This window comes from Cynocephalus volans, chromosome X (assembly GCF_027409185.1).
Source record: "Cynocephalus volans isolate mCynVol1 chromosome X, mCynVol1.pri, whole genome shotgun sequence".
NCBI lineage: Eukaryota > Metazoa > Chordata > Mammalia > Dermoptera > Cynocephalidae > Cynocephalus > Cynocephalus volans.
Window position 1 is genome coordinate 177,753,368 of NC_084478.1, and position 23,086 is coordinate 177,776,453.

Here is a 23,086-nt window from a genome sequence, read left to right on the forward strand (position 1 = left end):
TATTTGTTGCTGCTGCTGCTGCTGCTGCTGCTGCTGTTTTATGCATAGGGCCACGTTGCTCTGTGAACGTGCTCTGTTTCCCCAACATCTTCACATTATCTCCCACTTCCACGTTATCTTACTGGATATTCTACTACTCGTGTGGCCTGTGGTCTCTGGCCTTAAATTTCATTAATCTAGTCAGAGATTTGATTTAGATTTTTCTATGACTTTTGGAATTGTGACCCTTAACTTGGGGGCAATCTGATTTCTGCTGCACTTCTAAGGAGGCATGGTTGGCTCGGCCTGTTCCTTGCTCCCTGTCCAGATTTAGCTGTATTTGGCTGGGCTGCTGGCTAATTGTGGTTTGGGGTTGTAGCAGTTTCCAATGGTATTTTTCTCTTTGAAGTTGTGTTTGAAGCAAGGCCAGCCCATCATTTTTCTGAATTGGAAAGAAAAACAGCCCAAGGCCTTGAAAGAATTTCCTTTCTTAAATCTGTATCTTTTGCAGGTGATAACATTATAGGCCATGAGTATAGAGCACCCCAGCTTCATCTGTTCCCAGGCCAAGTTGGTCACTGGGAGGCAAACTACCAGGAGCTCTGGACTGGAAAGAGAGCACCTGTAGCACCTGCTTGAAGGCCACCCTGGGCTGGGAAGGCCTAGCCCGGCTGAGCTAAGGGCTGGTCTGATCCCCGCTCTCTGCCAGGAGTCGTACTTGTGAGGCCACATCCACTGTGTCAGAGAAGTGTCATAATAGGCCTTTGGGATAGGTCTGACAGCTGGGGAGCAGTTGAGCTGGGAGCCAGGCCTCAGCTGACTGGCTCTTGGAGGCTGCATCAGGGAGCTGAAGACAGGGCAGAGAAGTGGTGGTCCCCATCTTCCCGAATGTGGCTGGAAGTGGCTAATGGTCAGGGCTTCAGCCACCTGGCTCCTTTGCTGGGCAAGATGAGCTTCTTGGGCAACTCTGTGGCCTGTGGCATTAGATTGAGGACCCTCTTACCCACTTGAGAAGAATGTGGCCTGAAGTAAGCCCTGAAAGGCAATGGCAACGAGGCCTGCAGGAAAGGAGCCAGGAGGACAGAAGCCAGCAGGGGAATGAGGAGCTAGTAGCCCCAAGGTGGCCGCGACACTGCAGTTCAGGGTGGCAGGAAGGCTTTGTACAGGGAAGGTGCTCTGGAACAAGCTGTACTTCAGCCCCAAGCTGTGGTGTGCCACTTAAGGCTGTCAGAAGCAGAACTCCCGACCTGAGTGACACAAACGATGTATCATGGGATTACAGCCATCCCGGTTGGGGAAGCTGGGGTCTAGGCCAGGCTGATGCTCCTGTACCTGCTGCCAGGGCGGAAGTCAGCAGGGCTGGTGCACTGGGAGCAGAGACGACTCAGGGTGGGGGAGCAGCAGGAAGAGCCAGAAGCCACATCTGCCTCCTGCCACCTCAAACCTGCACAATGGGGGACCTGTGGGAGCTGCTGGCACCCTTCCCCATGGAGCCGTGTGATTTCACAGGAACAGCTGACCAGGTGGGAGAGTAGATCAGCAGCGCCATGCCTTCTAAGCATTAAAAAAAAAAAAAAACGGCTTCTGTTTCATTTCTCCCTTCCAAATCTCGTGCAAATTTCTCTTGTGGCTAACCTAGGACCATAAAGGACAGGCATCGTAGATTGGATGCACCCTCAACCTCATTGAGGCTTAGTCCCCACTGTAACAGTGTTAAGAGGATGGGAAATCCTATCATGGTAATGGAAAGGTGGGGCCTTGAAGAGGTGATTAGATTCTGAAGACTATGACTAGTGAATGGATTAATAATGGTGGTCAGGGGCGTGGTTCTGAGGGCTTTAAAAGAAGAGCACAAGAGGTTAGTCTCTCTCTATCCACAATTTTCTGTCATGTGAGACCCCTGGGTCACTGTCACCACCATCAAGGCCTTCACCAAATGTGTTCCCTGGACTTTGGACTTCCCAGCCTCCAAAACTGTTAGCAATAAATTTCATTTTCTTACAAATTACCCAGTTCCGTGTATTTCGTTATAAGCAACAGAAATGGACTAATACAACAGGGAATTCCGAGAAAACTAGATCTAGCTTAACCCAATGGACACAGTACACATGACACTTGCTGTCCTCCATGCTCTCTCTGCCCCCCTCCCCACCACCTCTTTATGGGTACCTGGGGACATCTGACTGGTCCTTCAGAGGTACACAGTGCCCTCAGCACCCCAAGCCCCTCACCGTCCTGTGGATACCTTGTGGGACATGTGGCCTGCTTTGCCTGGGTGTGCCACGTGCACATCTCAGCTGATGGCACAGCAGGGCAAGGCTGAACTAATGCCTCCTACTCACCCAAAGAGGATCCAGAGTTCTTGCAGAGCCCCTGACGGGGCGGGGGGGGGGCACTGCCCAGTCCCAGGCCACTTGGAGAGCAAAGCTGGGGAGTGCCACCTCTGCAGCAGCCCTGGCAGACAGCTCCTGCACGGGCTCCTACTGTGGCCTCCTCGGAAAGCTGCCCAAGACCCAGCCAGGATCCCAGCACATCTGGCAACACACTATGATGATGGAACTCGTCCATCCTGGGAGTTGGGCTTGGGCTGCTTCTTCAGCACTAAACCTTCAGAAAGACTTGGGCTCTGGGACCTGCAAGGTGGCCACTAAGGGGATAGACAGCTGCCAGACTTGGCAAGCTCACCAAGCTCTCCCTCCAGGCCACCCTGAGCCCTGAGCTCCTGCTCACCCAGAAGTCTTTGGCTCCCTGGGTACCCTGGCTGCTAGAAGAGTCTCTGGAGCCCTGCTGTGGTGGACTTGTCCCCCGAAGCCCAGTATGGCCTCTGAGTATGTCCTCAGAGCAAGCCTCAGGCTCCCACACCAAGCCCCTCTGGGAGAGCTGTTCACAGCCAGCTGCAGAATGCCCCCCAAGGGGCAGGCACTGAGGGGGCTCACTAAGCAGCCTTTCTTTAATTGTTCAGGACCTCTCCATAGTGGAGGTCCCAGTGGCCATCTGCTGAATACAGTCTCCCACTCTGCTGACAGTTGCTGGGCTGGCACCAAGATGGGCCCAGGGCTGGAAGGGCTTCAGGGAAGGCCACCCACTAATTGGGTGAGGTGCTTTACAGTCTGAGCTGCGGCTCCTCAGTCTGCATCAGCTCTGGGATCTAGCAGCATCAGTGGACAGGGTGGGGCAGGTGGGGTGGAGGACTTGCAGGCGAGGGCAGGAAGGGTCCCCACCGACATGGCCTAGACAGAGGGCACAGCAGAGAGACTGAGAAGGAAATGTGAAGGGTGTTCTCAGGGCCTGTGAAGAAGGCTCTGACCCTGTCCCCACTCCCCAAAGCCTCTGGAATTTTACTCATTTCCCAGAAGCTTCCGGGATTGGGGACAGGGTGCAGAATTGGTGATAGGGGCTTCCCCAGCAACCAGTCTGCTCTGTCCCTCTGCTGGCTGAGACTTGCAGGGGGAGCAGGTCTCACCCCCAGCTGGAGTCAGCAGGTGTGTTCTTCCTTCAGTTCCTGGTGGAGAGGGGAGCCACTGGAGTCCCAAGCTCTAGTCAGAGAAGGCGAGACAGAGTGAGAGAGAAGCCACCTTGCCCCACACACACACTCACACACACACCCCCACACACACACTCACACACACGCACCCACTGATACAACTCCACACACATACCATACACACACACATACACACACCCCCACACACACACTCACACACACGCACCCACTGATACAACTCCACACACATACCATACACACACACATACACACACACACACACACACACACACACTGAAGCTTTGCCTTGAGATCCCACCTCTGAATCCCAGGGCCTCTCTCCACCCTCTCATGAGCTCCCTTCTATCTGTGACCAGGCACACCTAGCGGGCAGTAGTCTCTGCAGGAAGGTGAGAATTTGAACTGGGGCTGCAGGGCTTCTCAGGCAAGGGCATTATGCTCTGCTGCTCACACCAGAGTGGGGGGCTCCCCTCTCTCTACCACACTGGCTCACCCTCATCCTTTGGCTGCAGAACCCAGTTCCGGGAGACTGGCAGCAAAGGCTCACCCACCTGTGTCCTATCCCCACCAGGGCCCCACAACTTAAGCAGGCCTGGGAAGGCCAAGGGCGTGCCTTCCCAGGCCTGCTTCCCTGGACCTGCCAGCCACAGGGGCCTCAGCACCCATGTCCTGTCTCCTGCACAGGCTCTGCCCAAGCCGAGCATAGGTGGGCAGCAGCTCCACAGTCCATGGTGGCCTTGCAAGTCTCTTTGTCCACATTCCTTCCAGAGCACTGGTGGATGAAGGCAGAGGGGAGACATACAAAGGAGTTGAGCTGTTCTTTCTGTTTTCTGAAAGAGTGAACTTGGGCGTAGGTGGGGCCACAAACTTGAAAATGGAGAATTCGTCATTGGCTCTGTGGCTAGATGCAGCCCACAGTTTGGGAAGCAGAGACTCCTCATGTGAAGTGGTAGAAATGACTGTTGATGAACTTGATCATGACTATGGGGTGGGAAGGGTTTACCCATCCTCCGAACTTAGTCACTAGATGAGTGGGGGGCATGGTCACTGTGAAGTATCTAATCCATGGCAACTCTATGGGGCTCATGGAACCCAATGACACCAGCTGAGATGTGTGAAGAGCTTCTTCATTTGAAGAGGCCTGGGGATTTGGTCACATGGGAGTGAATAGGAGGGGCTGTGGATGTCAGGGTAAGTGTGCTTGGCTTATGGGGTGGGATTTGCCTCTCTGGCTTTCACTGCAAAAATGGGCACAGGATAGAGTCAGCCTGGGACTGACAGAGTCACCTCCACAAACATTCCCTGAAGACCTGCTGCATCCTAGCCCCTGTCTGGCAACGCAGCAGTGATAAGACACAAGGCCTGCCCTCCAGGTGCTCCCACCTTGTGGGACACTTTGAGGTTGCATGGAGGATTTAGCAGAGTTGGGGGAGACCAGACACCTTGAAGGGCTACATGGCAGCCAAGAGGACAGGCGGCATGTGCCAGTCAGTGATCAGGTTGCACTAGGAAGGCCTATGGCTCTCTTAAGCATAGAGGAAATTGCTTGTCTGGCTACCGGGGGCTCAAAGAATGGGCAGGAGACTAGGGACAAAGTTTGGAACACGGGCATTCCCCAAGGAATCCTGGCCAGCCAGGCTTTCAAAACCAGAGCAGAGGCCAAGAATAGGAACAGGCTGTCAAACATGTTGTCACTGTGGCCACCTGGCTCCAGGCCTCCAGCCATCCCCTGTCCCAGAGTACCCTGCTCAGATTCAGAGACCCAGAACAAATGTAAGCGCATGGGCAGAAAAAGAAGAGCTGGCCCCTGTAGCTTCAGTGGCACGACAGGGCTCCTGCTTCCCACCAAAATTGCAAACACGGAGGGATTCTCCCAATATCTCTAAGAGAACTAGAGGAAGGGCTGTAGCACTCTGGGTAGCCAACCAGATGGCAAGATGCCAACAACACTGGATCTTTAAAACTGATGGGCCTAGGGCACTAGTCCCAGACTGGTCATATAATGAAAACATGGGATGGAATCATTTGGCAATAGTCCTGTGGAAGGCCACTGGGGAACAGGTGGCACTGGGAGATACAAACGCTGAGGACCAGGGCCCTACTGTGGCCCAGAAAGAAGGCAAGACAGGGACAGGAGTGGGCCACATGGCTCCAAGTGAGGGCCATTAAAGAAGCCAGGATTGAAGGGCCCTGGGCAGCTCCACTGACACCAGTAGCCCTGGACGCACTAGTCATGGGCTCCCTAACTGCTGGCCACCGTGTAAGAACTGCAGTGGAGGTGTCTGCTCCTCTGGATGGTGCATGCTCTTTTCTGCAGCTGTCATTAGAAAGCCCCTATAGCACACAGGGTCATTAGCAATCACATCTCGTGGGTAATGGGAAGTCCAAAGGAAATTAGCTGGAGAACAGTGGGTGTTTCACAGGTGTTTGGGGAAAGCTAGAGAACCAGGCTTGGAAGCTTTGCAAAGAGGAACAAGGGTTCAAATCACACTGCAGTACTGGGCTGGAGAAGGCACCCCTGCGGCTCCCTCCAAGGTGGCGCACACACACTGTGGCTTGCATCACCAATGCAGGAAGCAGGTGCTGCCATGAGAACCACAGCTGCCACTGCTCCTTGGGAAACAGGTGGCACTGCCCCTGCAGCCACCAGCTCAGCCCGAGCAGAATCTGTGGGACCCCTTGATTCATCCCATCTTGGACCTCAGATTCAGGCGGCCGTGGGTGCATCTGGTTGGTGGAGCCCGGGTCATGTTTCCTTGCCCTAGATTTGAGGGAAGCTGGGAGAGCCCAGATATGGCATTTTCTAGCCCTTAGCTTGAAACCTGACTCCTTCCTATCCCCAGAGAGCCCCAAATGACCCCATATTTTGCACACTATTTCCCCAATTTTCGGCACTGCAATGCCAAGCTTCAGCCCTTCTGAGAACCAGGGTATGTGCCATGCCCTTGGCCTTGACTGAAAAAAATTTAAGGGGAGGCCATTAGGCTGAGACAGCTCTAGTGCCTTAGATTCCTGCATAAGCAGTGTGAAGCCCGCGGCGTAAACAGCAAAACAAAACGTAAGCTTAACTAATGAGAGACCAGCAACTGACCCTCCCCCAGGGACTATCCACTGGATCACACTCAAGTAAGGCAAACGCCTAGCTGGAGCCAGGCAAGTAATTTTTTACTCTACTTCCACATAAAGACTGTAAAAGCGAGCTGCTCACACTGCTAGAGTAGAGCTCTCTGAAGCTCTTCCAGTTTTGAATCCTGCCCGATTTATGAATCCTTTAATGCTCAGATAAATTGTTAAATTTATTTTGTCTAAAGTTTTCCTTTGAACAGCCTGCTACTCAGCCTGGCCGCAGCCTTCAGCGCCCAGCCCGAACGTCACCCCTTCAGAGAACCCACCCTCCCCGGCCCAGCTCCTGGAGGCCTCTCGCTCAGTGCACACCTCATTAGCCTGCTCTTCCCCTTCCCCTCCAGAGCACGCCTCAGTGCGCAGGTGAACGTCGTATGCACGAGTTCAGGGCCATTCTCCCAGAAGCCCCACAAATGTCTACAGATTTCCAGTTGTTCATTAAGTTGTTATTGTTCAGTGGTGAGTTTTTCAAGTTTTAAGATATCTCAGATTAGAAAACATTTGGAGGTTTTTCCAAAATCTCTATCACTCTCATGTGGGCTTTCTCCACCAGGGCTGCTGTTGGCCTTTTAGGCAGGAGTGTTCTCTGTTGCATGGCCCTGCCACATGCACTCACAAGTTCAGCAGTCCCAAACGCCAGGCGCCGGATGCCACCGGCATCATCCCCACAGTCTTCAAAAGTCCCAAGGGACAGGACCAGCCCACTTTAGGGACCACTGGAAACTCAAAACATTACAATTCACCTATAAATATAAGAAAAGCTTTCGTCATGTCCTCGCATGCTGGTCAAAGTGCCTACCCTCTCGCTGCAGACGTATCTCATGAGAGCTGGGCATGGATCTTTTCCTGCTCACCCACCTCCATCCCAGCCCCGGCCAGCCCAGCCATCAACTGCCCACAGCAGAGGCGAGACGCAGCCGCAACATCCAGAGAACTTTATTGATGAGAAACGTGCTGAACCACTGAGGGGAAGGGATGACATCACAGGGAGGAACTCCTACCGGCCACAAGAGACCATGGGTCCCGGGACCCTCCTCCTGGGGTTCCTGACCAGATGCCACATCTGCCCCCCACGCTGTGGCCCTCCTGCCACCTTCTCCCCCCCTGAGGGCCCCCGGATCTGCCTCTGGCCAGGACGGTGGACTCTGGCAGTGTCCACTCACGTGAGGGAAATCCCTCCTGAGCTGACTTGTGGGCCGGGGTCCTGCTCTACGGCCCACACAGGACAGTCACATGACACTGGAGAACATGGCAGGGAATGTGGCACCGAGTCGAGGAAAACAAGGCACGAGTAACAACAGGGTGAACATCGGAGCACTGTCCCCGTGGAGCCTGGTGCAGACCCCTCCGTCCCAGGCCCGGTTCTGCCTGCTCGTGGTCATGGGTGAGCGTCGGCCGCACCCTCGTCCGTCCTTCCCGCCGTCCATCCGCTGTCACTGCGCTCGGGGTCTCGGGGAACTGCTCAGATAAGAACATACTTCCCCACACAACAAGCGGCTGATGGCCTAAATTTACGCTGAGAAGGCAGAGGTGGAGCAGGCGACACTGGACAGGAACCATGGCTGGGGGTGTGGGGGGACAGGAGCTCTTGCTTAACACATGAATTACTTTGGGGCCCACACACATAAGGGTGGGCTTCCCAGAACAGGGAGCAGCCTGCCCCGGGACCAGGAATGGGGGGACACTCTTGGGAGACCCAGGCAGCTGGCACCCTTGAGATGGCCTTTCACCTAAGGGAAACATGGTCATCGGGGTCACTTGGAAGGGCGGTGGGGGTGGCCAGGGCCCCTTGGGAGAGGCGGGGACCCAGGGGCTGGGTTTGGGCTGGGCGGAACCTTCCCTGGGCCCCACTCCCCATGTGGGAGGTGGGGTCAGGTGGCAGCCCTGGCCCTGCCTCCTCCTGCCTCCAGGGCTCTGCTGCCTGAGAGGAGAGGAGGCCCTGGGGCCTTCTGAGCCTATTTGCCTGAGGAAGGCTCGGGGTGGCTCGTCTCCCCAGCCCCTTCCTCGTTTCCCGACTCCTCCAGGATGGGCTTGAGCCCCTCCAGGGGGGACTCCTCGGCCTCCTGGTCTCCTGCCTGGGCAAGGCCCTCTGGCCCCCAGCCAGGACCCCCGGGGCTGGCCCCAGAAGCACTGCCCATCTGGGCTGCAGTGGGGCCCCTGGGGCTCTCTGTGGGCCCTGCCCGAGCCAGGCCTGCAGAGGCAGGAGCACTCTTATCTTCCTGGGTGGCAGGAGCTGCCTTTGTGGTATCATCAGTGTCAGGAGTAGCCTCAGCAGCTTCATCAGCGTCTGGAACAGCGCTGGCAGCATTTTCATTGGGTGGGAAGACCTCAGCAGCATCTGCAGTGAAAAGAGCAGGTTGCATGACATCTTCGTTGGCTAAAGAGCCCTTGCTTACATCTGCAGTGGTACACATACCTTTTCTGGCAACTTCACTAGAAAGGGCAGCATCTTCAACGGCTGGGGAGGCCTGGGCAGCACCTTCATCGACACAGGCACCCTGGTCACCAGCTGGGTCTCCTCTATTCACTTCAGCTCCTTCCTGGATTTGCAACTGCTCATTCCTAGCTGTGGTGGCCTCCCATGCCTCAGTCTCCCGAACGAGCCGGAGCAAGTCCATGAAGCCAGGCAGCCTCTTCTCCAGCCACATGCCCCTCAGTTTGACCTGGAGCGTCTCGTTCGGGAGGGCCCCCAGCAGCAACTGCCGGGCTCGCATGTGGTCTGCCATGGCCGGGTGGATGGCCCCCTTCTCCATGGCCATCTGCAGCAGGCCTTCCAGGCGCATCACATAGGCAAAGAGAGCCTCCTGGGGTTGCTGAGAGCAAGTCAGGAACTTCAGCCGTGCAGTCATCGTGGTGTCCTTGTTCCCGAACACCTGCACGAGCGCCGCCAGGCAGTCCTGCGCAGGCATGTCGGGATGTTCTTCCAGGAGGCCGCACACGAGCTGCAGGGCGCGGCCGCCCAAGCTCGCCACCAGCCGCCGCCTCCTCTCCCCTTCAGATGTGTGCTGGGACAGGTACAGCATGTCCCTGATGTGGTCCAGCCAGCTCTCAGAGGACTCTTCCCCACAGCCTGGCTCTTCCATCCCGGAAAATGCTGTCTGCTCCTGGTAGGCCATGTTTTCCAGCACACGCTGCAGAGCCTGCCTCCATAGCTGGCTCCGGGCTCCTGCCTCATCTCTCCCTCCTGCCACATCCAAGGCTCCCGCCTCACCTGCCTCACCTGCAGCTCCTTCCTCACCTGACATTCTTGCCTCATCTGCAGCTCCTTCCTCACCTGACATTCTTGCCTCATCTGCAGCTCCCGCCTCACCTGCAGCTCCTTCCTCACCTGCAGCTCCCTCACCTGCAGCTCTTGCCTCATCTGCAGCTTCTTCCTCACCTGCAGCTCCTGCCACATCGGCTCCTGCCTCACCTGCTCCTCCTGCCTCACCTGAAGCTCCTACCATATACACACTTCCTACCACACCTGCAATTCCTGTGTCACCTGCAGCTCCTTCCTCATCTGACATTCTTGCCTCATCTGCAGCTCCTGCCTCACCTCCAGCTTCCTCATCTGACATTCTTGCCTCATCTGCAGCTCCCTCACCTGCAGCTCCTGCCTCATCTGACATTCTTGCCTCATCTGCAGCTCCCTCCTCACTTGCAGCTCCTGCCTCATCTGACATTCTTGCCTCATCTGCAGCTCCCTCCTCACCTGCAGCTCCTGCCTCATCTGACATTGCCTCATCTGCAGCTCCTGCCTCACCTGCAGCTCCTGCCTCATCTGACATACTTGCCTCATCTGCAGCTCCTGCCTCACCTGCAGCTCCTGCCTCATCTGACATTGCCTCATCTGCAGCTCCCTCCTCACCTGCAGCTCCTGCCTCATCTGACATACTTGCCTCATCTGCAGCTCCCTCCTCACCTGCAGCTCCTGCCACATCTGCTACAGCCTCACCTGCTCCTGCCTCACCTGCAGCTCCTGCCTCGCCTGCAGCTCCTCCCTCACCTACAGCTCCTTCCACACCTGCAGCTCCTTCCACACCTGCAGCTCCTTCCTCACCTGCAGCTCCTGCCTCACCTGCCTCACCTGCAGCTCCCACCTCACTTACAGCTCCTGCTTCACCTGGTCCTCCTGCCTCACCTGCCCCTCCTGCCACTGCTTGCTCCTGAGGCCTTGGAGGGAAATTGGCTCTACCCCGGAACTCAGCATCAGGGGCCTGGGGCAGGAAGATCACAGTCCAGGGCCCCCCCTTGCCTGGTATTTGTCGGGGGATCAAACTTCGGTTTAAATATTCAGCGAACTGCACCAAGGCGACCCTGGTCCCGAGCTCCTTTCTGAAGACCTTGCCGAGCACTCGGTACCTGCCCAGGGGCCACAGGGCAGCGTGCACGGCCTCCTGGAATTCATCCTCCGTGCAGTCATCTGGGATGCCCAGGATGAGCAGTGAGCGCTGCTCATTCACACTCATACACCTGCACCAGTCCCGCAGCATCGCCATGGCAGGCGACCTGGGGTGAGGGAACATGATCGGACAGGGGCGTGCGCTGACTGTCGTAGTCTCGGCCAAGGCCTGTGAGTGCAAAGGAGAGAGGGGGGGGGAATGTCAGGCAGCTCAGCCCACCACACACCTGCTCCCTACCGGAGGGGGGGAGGCGGGACTTGGAGCTCCTCCCCCTTCCTGTTTTGTTTTGTTTGTTTGGTATTAGGAAATTTTCTAATGGCAAGTTAAATTTATTTACAAGATATAGGGCTAAGCATGTTTCTACTTTATCTGTTCTCAGTTTTAGTAAGTTGCTTTTTTCCCCCTGAGGAATTTACAAGTTTAGGTTTTCCAAATTTGGGGCATAAATTTGTTCATAATATTCCTTCATTTTCTTTTTAAGGTCTGTATGATCTGTCACAATATCCCCATTTTGTTTCTGATACTGGTGATTAGTGTTCTTTCTCTTTTGTCTTGGTTATTCTTGCCAAGGTTTATCAATTTAGTTAGTCTTTAAGAATAACCAGCTCCTGAGTTTGTTAATTGTCTCTATACAGTAGCTCGTTTCCTACCACTGATTTCATCTCTTATGTCTTTATCTTTTCATTTCACTCATTTTGTATTTTCTTTTACTCTCCTTTCTCTAGCTTCTTTAAAGAGACCGTTTGGCTTTTGATTTTACGCCTTTCTTCTTTTCTAACATGAGCATTTGAAGCAATACATTTGCTTCTGATCTCTTCTTTAGCTGCCTCTCACTAATTTTGGTAAGTTGGGTTTTTTTAAATTATTCAGTTTTTTTTTTAAAGATGACCGATAAGGGGATCTTAACCCTTGACTTGGTGTTGTCAGCACCACGCTCAACCAGTGAGCTAAACCGGCCATCCCTATATGGGATCCGAACCCGTGGCCCTGGTGTTATCAGCACCGCACTCTCGCGAGTGAGCCACGGGCTGGCCCCTAAAGTTATTCGATTTGAAATATGTTCTAAGTTCCTTTTGATTGCTTCTTTGACCCACGGATTTCCAAATATTTAGAGATATGTTATCGTTATTAATTTCAAATATAATTCTGTTCTGTTCAGAAAGAGAAATACCACATGTCCTTGCCCATAAGTGGGAGCTAATAAATAAATAAACAAGAAACAAACAACAATCACAATAATAAGTTGAACTTTCAAAAGGACAGAACAGAACTGTGGGTATTAGAAGTGGAAAAGGGCAGGAGTAGAGAAAGTGGTTAAGGGTCACAAAGAATGATGACGTTTTGTTTTGTTTCATCTTGTAGAGATGCGTCTGCTCGTTACCCTGATTTCATCGCCACGTACTGTACACAGGTATTGATATTCAACTCTGTACCCCACAAATGTGTAATCCATTATGTTTCAATAAAAAAATAAAATAATCAACTTTGTACCCCCAAAATATGTATAATCAATTATGCTTCAATAAAAAATAAATTTAAAATAACATAAAATAAAACAAGAAGCCCCCCCCCCCGCAAAAGAAAAAAAAAAAATTCCACCGTGTGCAGAGTACTCGCGATGTAAAAACGCAATTGTTTTAAATTCCGAAGACTTTTTTAATGGCCCAACGTATGGTCTATCTAGGGGAATGTCCAATACGCCCTCGTCATGAAATTGTATTTTCTGAAGGAGCCAAGTCCCTTTCCCCCACCAACCACTACAAACCCTGTTCCCACCCGCCACACCCGCACATTGAGCCTCTCGCCATCCAACTGCAGTGGCCCAGATCCCCTCCCTGCAGCCCCGTCCCGCCACCGCCGCCGCCGCCGCCGCCGCCGCCGCCGCCGCCGCCTGATGTGCCTTGGCCAACAGCCTCCCTGAGGACGCTCTATCACCTACACTCCAGGCACTGCAGCGGCCTCCCCTTCCGCACCCCCCACCCCTCCAACCAGGGGTCTTCCCCTGCAGCCCAACTCCCTGCTGGCGCCCGGAGCCGCCCCGGCCCACCAGCCGCGGCGCCCGCACGAGCGGCAGCGCGTCTCCCAGCCGCAGGCGGCAGGGCGGCCCCGCGTGCTCACGCGCTCGCCTGCCCCTCTAGCCTCGCCCCTCCCCCCAAAGCAGCAGCGCCCCCTCCTCCGTCCCCACACCTGCAGCCACCAGCCCCCTCCCGCAGCGCCCAGAAGCGCGGCGCCCTTCGCTCCGCCGTGCTCCAACTAGCTTAGACGTTAGTCCTCCCCCGTGGCCTCGCCGCGCCCGGGACCCTCCCGCCAGCGCCCGGCCGCCGCCCAAGCCGGGGAGCCCGCCATTCCGGGAGCCGGCACCGTCCCTGCCCCCCTCCGGCACCCCGGCGTCCTCCCGGGCCGCCCGCGCCCGCCAGCCCTCCCCCCAGTCCTCCCGGGACGCCGGGCTGGGGGAGGGCTGGGGGAGGGGAGCTGGGGGGAGCAGTCCCTCAGTCCTAACACACGGGGGGAGGGGCCGCCCGTCCCTCACTCCTCAGGTGCGGGAAAGTTCTGCCCTCGCTCTTCCCGTGTCTGGGAGCCTCCCCCCGGCTCGTCCTGCGTTCTGGAACCGTCGTCCCAGTCATCCCGCGCCCCCGGGGCGGGGGCAGCCCTCCCCTCACTCGTCCCGTGGCGCCGTGGGGTGCGCGGGGGGGGGCAGCCCCCTCAATCTTTCCACAGCAGGGTTCCTCCTCCCGCGCCCGGGAGCCCTGCCCCCACTCCTCCCGCGGGCCCTGAGGGGAGAGACACCCCTCCCCCACTCCTCCCACGGGCTCTGAGGGGGGAGACACCCCTCCCCCACTCCTCCCGCGGGCCCTGGGGGGTCAGCCCTTCCCCCACTCCTCCCGCGGGCCCTGGGGGGTCAGCCCTTCCCCCACTCCTCCCGCGGGCCGGGGGGGGGGGGGGGGGGACCCTTCCCCCACTCCCCTCGTGCATGGGAGCACTGCCTCCATCCTCCACCCCTGCGAGTAGTTCCTCCCTTCTCCGTGAGGCCGCCAGCAGGAGCCCTCCTCTCACACCGTCCCTCTCCCCACATGCAGACGGCAGCCATCCCCTCACAGGCCCCGCACACGGGAGCCCTCCCCTCCAAGACCACCCACACCCGCACCCAGTGGCCCTCTTCCCTAGTCGTCAAAAGCTGGGCGCCCACCGTCCCCTCGCCCCCACGCGCAACAGGTCGCCCGTCCTACTTGCCCTTCCCCCAGCCACCAGCACTCCCTTTCTTCCCTCTGCAGCCACTCGGACCGCCCCCCCCCACAGCAGCCCGCCATCCTCTCTCGCGCCCCCAAAAATGCTTAGTCATTGCCCGCCACACCAGAGCGCCCCCTGCCCGCCCCTCCCCGGCAGACTCCATTCCCCGATCCCTGAAGCCAATTGTCCTCCCCTCCAGCCGCCTCATCCAAGAACCATCCCTTCGGTCCTCACCTTCAGCCAGTAGCCTCTGCCCTCCTGTCCAGGCTCCCCTCACAAGCGAACCTTCCTTTCCAGGTCCCTAGGGAGAGAGTCTTCCACTCAGCGGCCCTCACACCTCAGCCAGCACTCCCCTCCCCACCTCACGAAAACCAGACAGGGAACCCACTCCCTCATCCTCCCCCAACCTCTGCAGCCAGGAGCCCCCCTCCACAAGTGCACCCCTTCCCAGGCAGCTAATGGCCCCTACCCACGGCTCCCACAGCCACTCCCGGTTCTAAAAACTAGCAAAGCCTCTGCCTGTATTCTCACTTTCTCCACTCTGGGCAGCTCTCTGGAATCTCACTCAGAAGGGTCTGGAAAACTCACCACAGCTGTGTAGAACCGGAACTGTGTGGATCTACCAGCTCCTCTGTGGTAAAGCCAAGTGTGCTCCCAGAAACCCCTAGTTCTCCCAGAAACCCCAGGCAGAACAGAAAGTTCTAGGTGCCTCCGCGCACGGCAAATGATTAGATCATGAGAGCACGTGAGGAGAGCACGTGAGGAGAGCACGTAAGGAGGCGCGTGAGGAGAGCGCTTAAGGAGGCGCGTGAGGAGAGCGTAAGGAGGCCCGTGAGGGGAGCACGTAAGGAGGCGCGTGAGGAGAGGACGTAAGGAGGTGCGTGAGGGGAGCGTAAGGAGGCGCATGACGAGAGCACGTAAGGAGGCACATCGGTGTTGATGCCAACCGTACGTGTGTGGTAAACGGCTTGATGTAGCAAGGCTTGGAGCCCCCAGAACCAACAGGCACACATTTGTCTCTCAATGAATGAAATGATCTACCAACAAGGCACTGAAGTTGGGGTAGGAAAGTTGCAGAGGGAAAGCTCATTGTGGCATATTGGTCAAGGTTTCCCTATTTGCTTTCCATTGTGGTTCATGATCTCACAATGATACTCTATATTTTTATGGATTTCTTGTCCAGTTTTATCAATTGCTGAGGCACAGGTATTAAAATCTCCAACTATAATTGCAGAAATATGTATTTCTCCCTTTATTCTGTCAATTTTTGCTTCATTTATTTTGAAGCTCTGTTACTGAATAGAAACACACTTATGAATTGTATGTGACCCTGATTAAATGACCCTTTTATCATTATTACCTTTTATCTCAGGTGATACTCTTTGCCTTTAACTCTATTTTGTCTGTTATTATACGCTTTCCTACTTTCTTATGCTTCCCATTTGTGTAATATATCATCTTGCATCTTCTTGCTATCAACCCATCTGAGTCTCTGTATTTAAATTGCATCTCTCGTAGACAGCAAAAGCCTTGTTCTTTTATCCACTCTGACAATCTCTGCCTTTTAATTGGAGTATTTAACCCATTTACACTGAATGTAATTTTTGGTATGGTTGGATTTAGATCTAAGCTTATGTCCCATCTGTTTTTCTTCTTATGTTACCCTTTCCTGCCTGGTTAATCAAATATTTTTTAGAATTCAATTTTAACTTATCTGTTATCGTTTTGGCTATACCTCTTTGCATTTGCATTGTTTTTTAGTGGTCACTCTAGAGATTACAATATATATCTTGAACTTTTTACTGTCTACTTAAAGTTAATATTGTACATAAATGTAAGAAACTTTCCACTGTATAGATTCATTCCCTTTCCACCTCATCATTTATGCTATAGTTGCCAAACACTACTATACACTTTTAAATTTTTTCTTTAAATAGTCATATTATTATAAAGAGCAAATAACTATTCATTAATTAATATTTACCCACACATTTACCATTTCTGCTGTTCTTCATTTCTACTCACAGATAATGGTCTAGTTTCATTCTCCTGCATATGGATCACCAGTTTTTCCAGTACCACTTGTTGAAGAGACTGTCCTTTCCCCAATGTATGTTCTTGGCTCCTTTGTTAAAAATCACTTGGCTGTAGGTACATGGATTTATTTCTGAATTCTCTATTCTGTTCCATTTGTCTATGTGTCTGTTTTTGTGCCAGTACCATGCTGTTTTGTTTACTGTAGCTTTGTAGTATATTTTGAAGTCAGGGAGTGTGATGCCCTCTGCTTTATTCTTTTTGCTCAAGATTGTTTTGGCTATTTGTGGTCTTTTATTGTTCCATATAAATTTTTGGATTTTTTTTTCTATTTCTGGTAGTTTGATGGGGATTGCACTCAATCTATAGATCACTTTAGGTAGTAGTATGGTCATTTTGACAATATTAATTATTTCAGTCTATGAATATTGAATTTCTTTCCGTTTTTTGTGTCTTCTTTAATTTCTTTAATTTTTATTTTACAGTTTTCCTTGTAGAGATCTTTCACCTCCTTGGTTAAATTTTTTCATGCATTTTTTTTATGTTACTATTGTAAATGAGATTTTTTTAAATTTCATTTTCTACCAGTTCATTGTTGGTATATAGAAGTGCCACTGGCTTTTCTATGCTGATACTGAATTTGTTTATGTGTTCTAGGGGTTTTTTAGTAGAGTTCTTAGGTTTCTCTCTATACATAATCATGTCATCTGCAAAGAGGGACAATTTGACTTCCTCCTTTTTAATTTGGACGCCCTTTATTTCTTTCTCTTGCCTAATTGTTCTGACTAGGACTTCTGGTATTATGTTGAATAAAAGTAGTGAGAGTGGGCATCCTTGTCTTGTTCCCGTTCTTGTGATGTTAACTGTGGGTTCATCATATATAGCCTTTATTGTGTTAAGATACTTTCTTTCTATACCTAATTTGTTGAGAGTTTTTATCACAAAGGATGTTGAATTTTATCAAATGCTTTTTCTGCATCTATTGACATGATCATAAGTTTTCTTCTTTCATTCTGTTGATGTAGTATATCATGTTTATTGATTTGCGTGTATTGAACCATCCTTGCGTCCCTGGGATAAATGCCACTTGATTAACTGTATAATCTTTTTGATCTGCTGTTGGATGTGGTTTGCTAGTATGCTATTGAGGATTTTTTTATGTGTGTTCATCAGGGATATTGGCCTGTAATTTTCTTTGTCATTGTGTCTTTGCCTGGTTTTGGTATCAGGGTAATGCTGGCCTCATAGTATGAGGTTTGTAAGAATTTTGTTGACTTCAAATTTTTTAAGTTGTTTGAGAAGTATTGGTATTAGTTCTTCTTTAAATGTTTGATAGAATTCAGCAGTGAAGCCATCTAGCCCTGGGCTTTTCTTTATTAGGGACTTGTTATTACTGATTCAATCTTCTTACTTGTTATTGGTCTTTTCAGGTTTTGGATTTCTTATTGGTTCAGTCTTGGTAGGTTGTGTGTGTCCAGGAATTTATCTATTTCCTCTTGGTTTTCAAATTTATTGGTATATAGTTATTTGTAATAGTCTGTAATAATCCTTTGTGTTTGGGGGGTATCAGTTGTAATATCTCCTTTTGCATTTCTGATTTTATTTATTTGGGTCTTTTTTTAGGTTAATCTAAATAATTGTTAATTTTATCTTATCAAAAAAACAAGTTTTCTTTTGACTGATCTTTTTGTCTCAATTTTGTTTATTTCTGTCTTTTATTCATTTTCTTCTACTTATGTTGGGTTTGGTTTGTTCTTGCTTTTCTACTTCCTTGAGGTGCATTGTTAGGTGGTTTATTTGAAATCTTTCTGGTTTTTCGTTGTACGCATTTATTGCTATAAACTTTTGTCTTAATACTACCCTGGATGTATCCCATAGGTTTTGCTATGTTGTGTTTCTGTCTCCATTTGTTTCACGAAATTTTTTTTTTAATTTCCTTCTTAATCTTTCCTTTGACCCATTGCTCATTCAGTGGCATGCTGTTTAATTTCCATGTATTTGATTAGTTTCAAAAGTTCTTCTTGTCATTGATTTCTACTTTTATCCCATAAATGGTCAGAATCCTAAGGTGTCAACTTGGTAAGGTATGTTGGCTTTATTCCAGATTGGGTAAGTCATGTGCAATAGTGTAGACTCTGTGTAGTTTCTTCAGCTGCAATCCATGTTTACCATGTTTGCGACTGCCTCAGGGCCATAGGCTTGGTAGGTTTGTGGCAACAGTTGCACAGCTTTGCCAGGGGTGGGCTCACTGGGTTGGTTCTCAGGCTGAGGGTGTGCGCGTGCACTCCATTGGTCAGTTGTCTCAGGAGCTGGTTAACTGTGGATGGGTTGCTGGGTTGATTCTCAGGCTTGGGGTGCAGGTGTGTAGCATGTCAGGATCTCTGGGGCTGTTTTGCCAGTGGCAGTGTCACCACACTGATTCTTTGACGTGGGATGGGCCCACCAGGGGCACATCAGCTGAGCTATTTTGCATTCAGATGTGTGGGTTTCAATGGCTCAAAGACTCAGGAGCCAGTTAGCCAGGGACATGACACCTGAGCTGTTCCTCTGGGTCAGGGGTGTGGGCATGTTTTGGCTCAGCTAGCTGGGTGTGGGTCTGCCAGGGGCCAGTCCGCTGTATCGCTTGTAAGGGCTAGGTGCCAGGTTGTGCTTCCCTTGGCAGTTCAGGATCAGGCTTGCCAATAGTAGGGCTGCTGAGCCACTTCTTGGGCAGTGGGCAATGTCACAAGGTGGGTCTGCTAAGAGATGGCCTAGCCGGTGGCTTCTCAGGTGGTGGGTGAGGACCAAGGCAGGCCTACAGAAAGGGAGCCTGGCCAGCCACTTTTCAGGCAGTGGGTGAGGTTGCAAGGCAGGACTGTCGAGGGCAAAGCTTCTTGGCTGCTTCTCCAGGAGGGCATAGACATGCTTTAAGGTCCAATGGCTCTGGGTGTGTTCATTAGGGTAGGAACACTTGAGGTGCGTTTTGGGGCCAGGAGCTCAGGTGCACAGAACTCAGTCAACTGGCATAGGGAGGGGAGAAGGGAGGCAGTCTACTGGAGGTGAGTCTGCCTGTATGATCCCTGGCTGGGGACAAGGAGCTGCGTCTATTTAGCAGGCCTGGGATTGGCTTCCCAGATGTTCAGGACTGGGGTCACAGCTGCTCCTGGGCCGAGGCTTCAAGTCATAGATTTAATTCTATGACTTTGAACTTTAGAACATGCAACTTAACACAGGACCTGATTCTAAACTGAGAAAAATGTACCTATGTATAATTATGTTTAAACTTTACTTTGGATGTGTAGAATCACTAACTAGAAAAGATCAACAATAACTGAACCAGTTTATAAATAATATAATCACTGACAATGTAAAAGATGCAGTGCATTACGGTACTTTTAGTCTTTATTGTTATTCCAAATTCACCTGACTATGAAGGGCAGTTGCTAATGTTGCTTAAATAACATTTTATATGTTGGGTTGACTCCTTTAACCATTAGACTGATGAATTTACATTTCTTTTACCTGCCACTTCCTTGGCATTTTCCCCCCACCTCTCTGTAAACTCCCTTGGCTTCTGTGACTTATTGCAATGTTCATCCTTTGTGTTAATAATGAAGCTACTATATATTAAACAATTATGACATGTTGGACAATAGAGCCTTTTTATAAACACTTATGACACAGAAAGGTTAATAGTCTTTTCATTGCTGTACTATAAATCTTCTGATAGCTATAAGAACATGTTTGATAGACAGTTTATAGAAGTGGTTTACGTCTACATCTTTATCCACCACACATGTATGAAAAGGGAGAAGAGAAACAAAAGAGAGGAAGAAAGAAAGAAGAGAAAAATACAATTGAGAGGGAAAGAGAGAGGGAAGCAAGCACCAGTGTGCTTTGTCTGCAGTTACAACTTCATTAAATACTACGGTAAAATGCTCATGTTGTTATTATAGTACCTCATCTTGGGAACGACTATAGATAGAAAATACAATGGGGATTTAAATATCAACCCTGTTCTTTCTTACATATCTCATTCTTGTCGGTTTGTATTTTCTCAGTGAGCCTCAATTTCCTTCTTTGTGAAAACGGGCTAAGGTAGCAATGATACAAAGTTTTCATGAGGATGATATCAGAAAAATGGACCTATAGCACCTGCCCTAGGGTCTGCCACATAGTCAGTAATTCCCTAAATATCCTTCCTTTTTCCTCCACCACTATGATTAAGCAATTATAAGCTACAGGCATAAATTTAAAAAAAAACATTTCGGGGACATTTAACTATTAAAAATAATGTTTTTCAAATATGCTACCTTTTGCCAAAAAAAAAAAAAAAGTCCACAAAAATTAACTTTTTATGTACTTTGCTGTTTATTTGCCACAATAAAAGAGTGGAAAATATATTTTTTTTATCCACAGATCTGAGTATCAAATGTGTAAAATGTGTTTAGTAGCATAAACTACTCTGACATGGTTGGTTAGGTTTTTATTTTTTACCTGAATATTTTCAGGTACCAAACAAAGAAAACTGTGACTTTTTATAATTTTTTGGTGATTTAGCATTATCTTGACAATTCTACCACTTTTTCAGAGTTAGAATTATTTCTCCTCTGGGAGGTTAATAGCACCATGTGTGCACTCTAGTGGTTTCCTCATTTCCGCTGTTTTTTTGGACAATATTCTTATGTCTGGTGCTTCTCTGGCCTGGAAACAAACCAGAATGCCATTGAGTCCCTCTTTAACAAGTATTCAAAATGGAAAAGCATTTTGTTTAGCATATGTCAGTAGCACGTTTAATGAAACAAACTAAATACAAGAAGATATAATGCTCATATTGTGTTAAGATGCATATGTTTATACACATTTTTTAAAACTCCCATCATACAAAAATAAATTTTGTTTTTCTTAGATATGTATCTTAAGTCTTTTCTGCTTTTGCTTCTCCTGTGTCTGATGTGAGACCAGCCTTTCACACAGTTGAACTCAGGGGACAATGTATATGTCAGAGGTGTCACTATAATGTTTTGACACTAGTAGTGAAGAGAGAAACAACACCACATGAATTAAGATGAGAGTATAGACAAACATGCAGCTTTCTTTTCAGTAATATGCTTTTGTTTTATTTCATGAGAAAATGTGTGTTTTATGTAAAATGAAGTAGCTTTTATGTATTTAGCATAGCTGATGGTATACTAATAAAAATATTAAAAAGCTAATAGCATATTAAGGGTCAAATATATAATACTGATGCTGTAACAAATTAAATATAAACTATTAAATCATATTAATGGAGAGATTTAGGAGATAAGGATGAATGGATTCAGAATTTCCTGACTTTTATAGCACAAAGAACAAACACACACAAAACGTTAATTTTCATTTTCTTTTATGATGAAGGAATAACTTTATAAATAATGGAGATAGAGTTATCATTTAAAATATTGTCAGGAACAGCACTCCAAAATATTTACTAATATCTGATAAGCAACTGGAAAAATGTAGCAATAAATCTGTACCAACAATTCTGACTGAGCCAAATGTCAGAATCTAGAAAATATTTTTGCTAAATATAAGACTGGGATCACAGAAATCTTACTTAAAATAAAGGATTGATCCATGCTTCACTCTATAAAACAGAATATAAATTCAAGTCCAGAAAAAAGTAAGAAGTTTTGTCACCTCAAAAGGTAAAGTGTAATGAAATAGGCCAAAAGTCAAAAAAGAATATAGGAAACGATGGGTTGGCAAAAAGCAACATTATATTGGAGGGAATAATAGTTTGGAAATTTTAGACTCTCTCCCGGAATGCAGAGGAATATTATAGGCTACTCTGAATGATTTTCTTTGCAAATTGTTGTCACCCGAGAATCTATACCTAGCTAAATTTCTCTTATTGTTTGAAGTTCACTAAATTGTACTCAGATATTTAAGACAAGAAAATATTAAATTTTTCTAATCATTAAAAAAAATGTTAAAATCCAGAAAAAAAATCTTAGAGATTAAGGGACAAATGAGGGTCTCTAGTAGGCAGTCTCTAAGAAGGCCCCCAATAATTCTTGCCTCCTGTTATTCATGCACTTGCATGATCTCCTCCCATGGAGGGTGCACAGGACTTCCACACTTCTAATGAAAACATATGACAGATGTAGTGATATGGTGCTACCAAGGTTAGGTTAAGAAGGAGCTTCCATATTGGAGGCTCTCTCAGTCTCTCTTGAATCATTCATTCTGGGGAAAACAAGCTGGAATTTTGTGCAGGTGCACAGGGATGACAGTGGAGCCTTCAGGCTGGGAAACTTCATGGCTACTCTCCCCTAGGGCAGGGTGTGCTCCTGTAGTGGCTGTGGTTTCAAAATGGCATCATCCTTCATCATCTTGGGTCACAAGGGTGGGGGGGTGGGGAGTGCACAGTTCGTGCTCCTGTTCTGAATCGATGCTGTGCACATATTCTAGGCAAGTCCCCACAGTTGGCTCTGGGCTTGAAAGGGCTGTGGAATCTTCCTGCAGTAAGATCTGCAGGCTTCTGTGGTGAGGAGGATCGGGGTTGGTGTGGGTCCTCTATCCTATCTCTTCCATGCAAGGGAAAGTCCCTCTTGCGCCACTCCAAGGGGCAGAGATGAGGCTGCTGAGGCCATGTGCCTCTGTCTCTTATCCTTGCTGTCATTCTGGGCTTTCATGCTCCACGAGGATCTTGCCAGTCTCCTGCTGCACTCCTGTGCTCTCCACAGACACTTCCATCAACATTTATCTGTCTCTTAGTTGTTCTGGGCTTTTTCTGTGGGAGGGACGTGCACCTCTAGGCAGCCATTTTGCTAGAAACCCTACAAGTTCAGTTTTGGATTTGCGCATTGGA

The 23,086-nt window shown here is 49.8% G+C and overlaps 1 protein-coding gene across 1 annotated transcript; it reads right to left on the reverse strand.

The window, feature by feature from the left end:
* Nucleotides 1-8,562: 8,562 nt before the first annotated feature.
* On the reverse strand, nt 8,563-11,085 carry LOC134368639 (paraneoplastic antigen Ma6F-like). Its single transcript, XM_063085059.1, has 3 exons — nt 10,952-11,085; nt 10,545-10,554; nt 8,563-9,681 (listed from the first exon to the last, which is right to left on the reverse strand). Exons 1-3 carry the CDS (start codon nt 11,080-11,082, stop codon nt 8,563-8,565), a joined length of 1,260 nt encoding a protein of 419 aa, XP_062941129.1. The 5' UTR covers nt 11,083-11,085.
* Between the last annotated feature and the right edge of the window lie 12,001 nt (nt 11,086-23,086).

Bases quoted from the DNA above. Each gene is read 5' to 3' on its own strand.
- LOC134368639 (XM_063085059.1), bottom strand. From the start codon at position 11,082: ATGCTGCGGGACTGGTGCAGGTGTATGAGTGTGAATGAGCAGCGCTCA.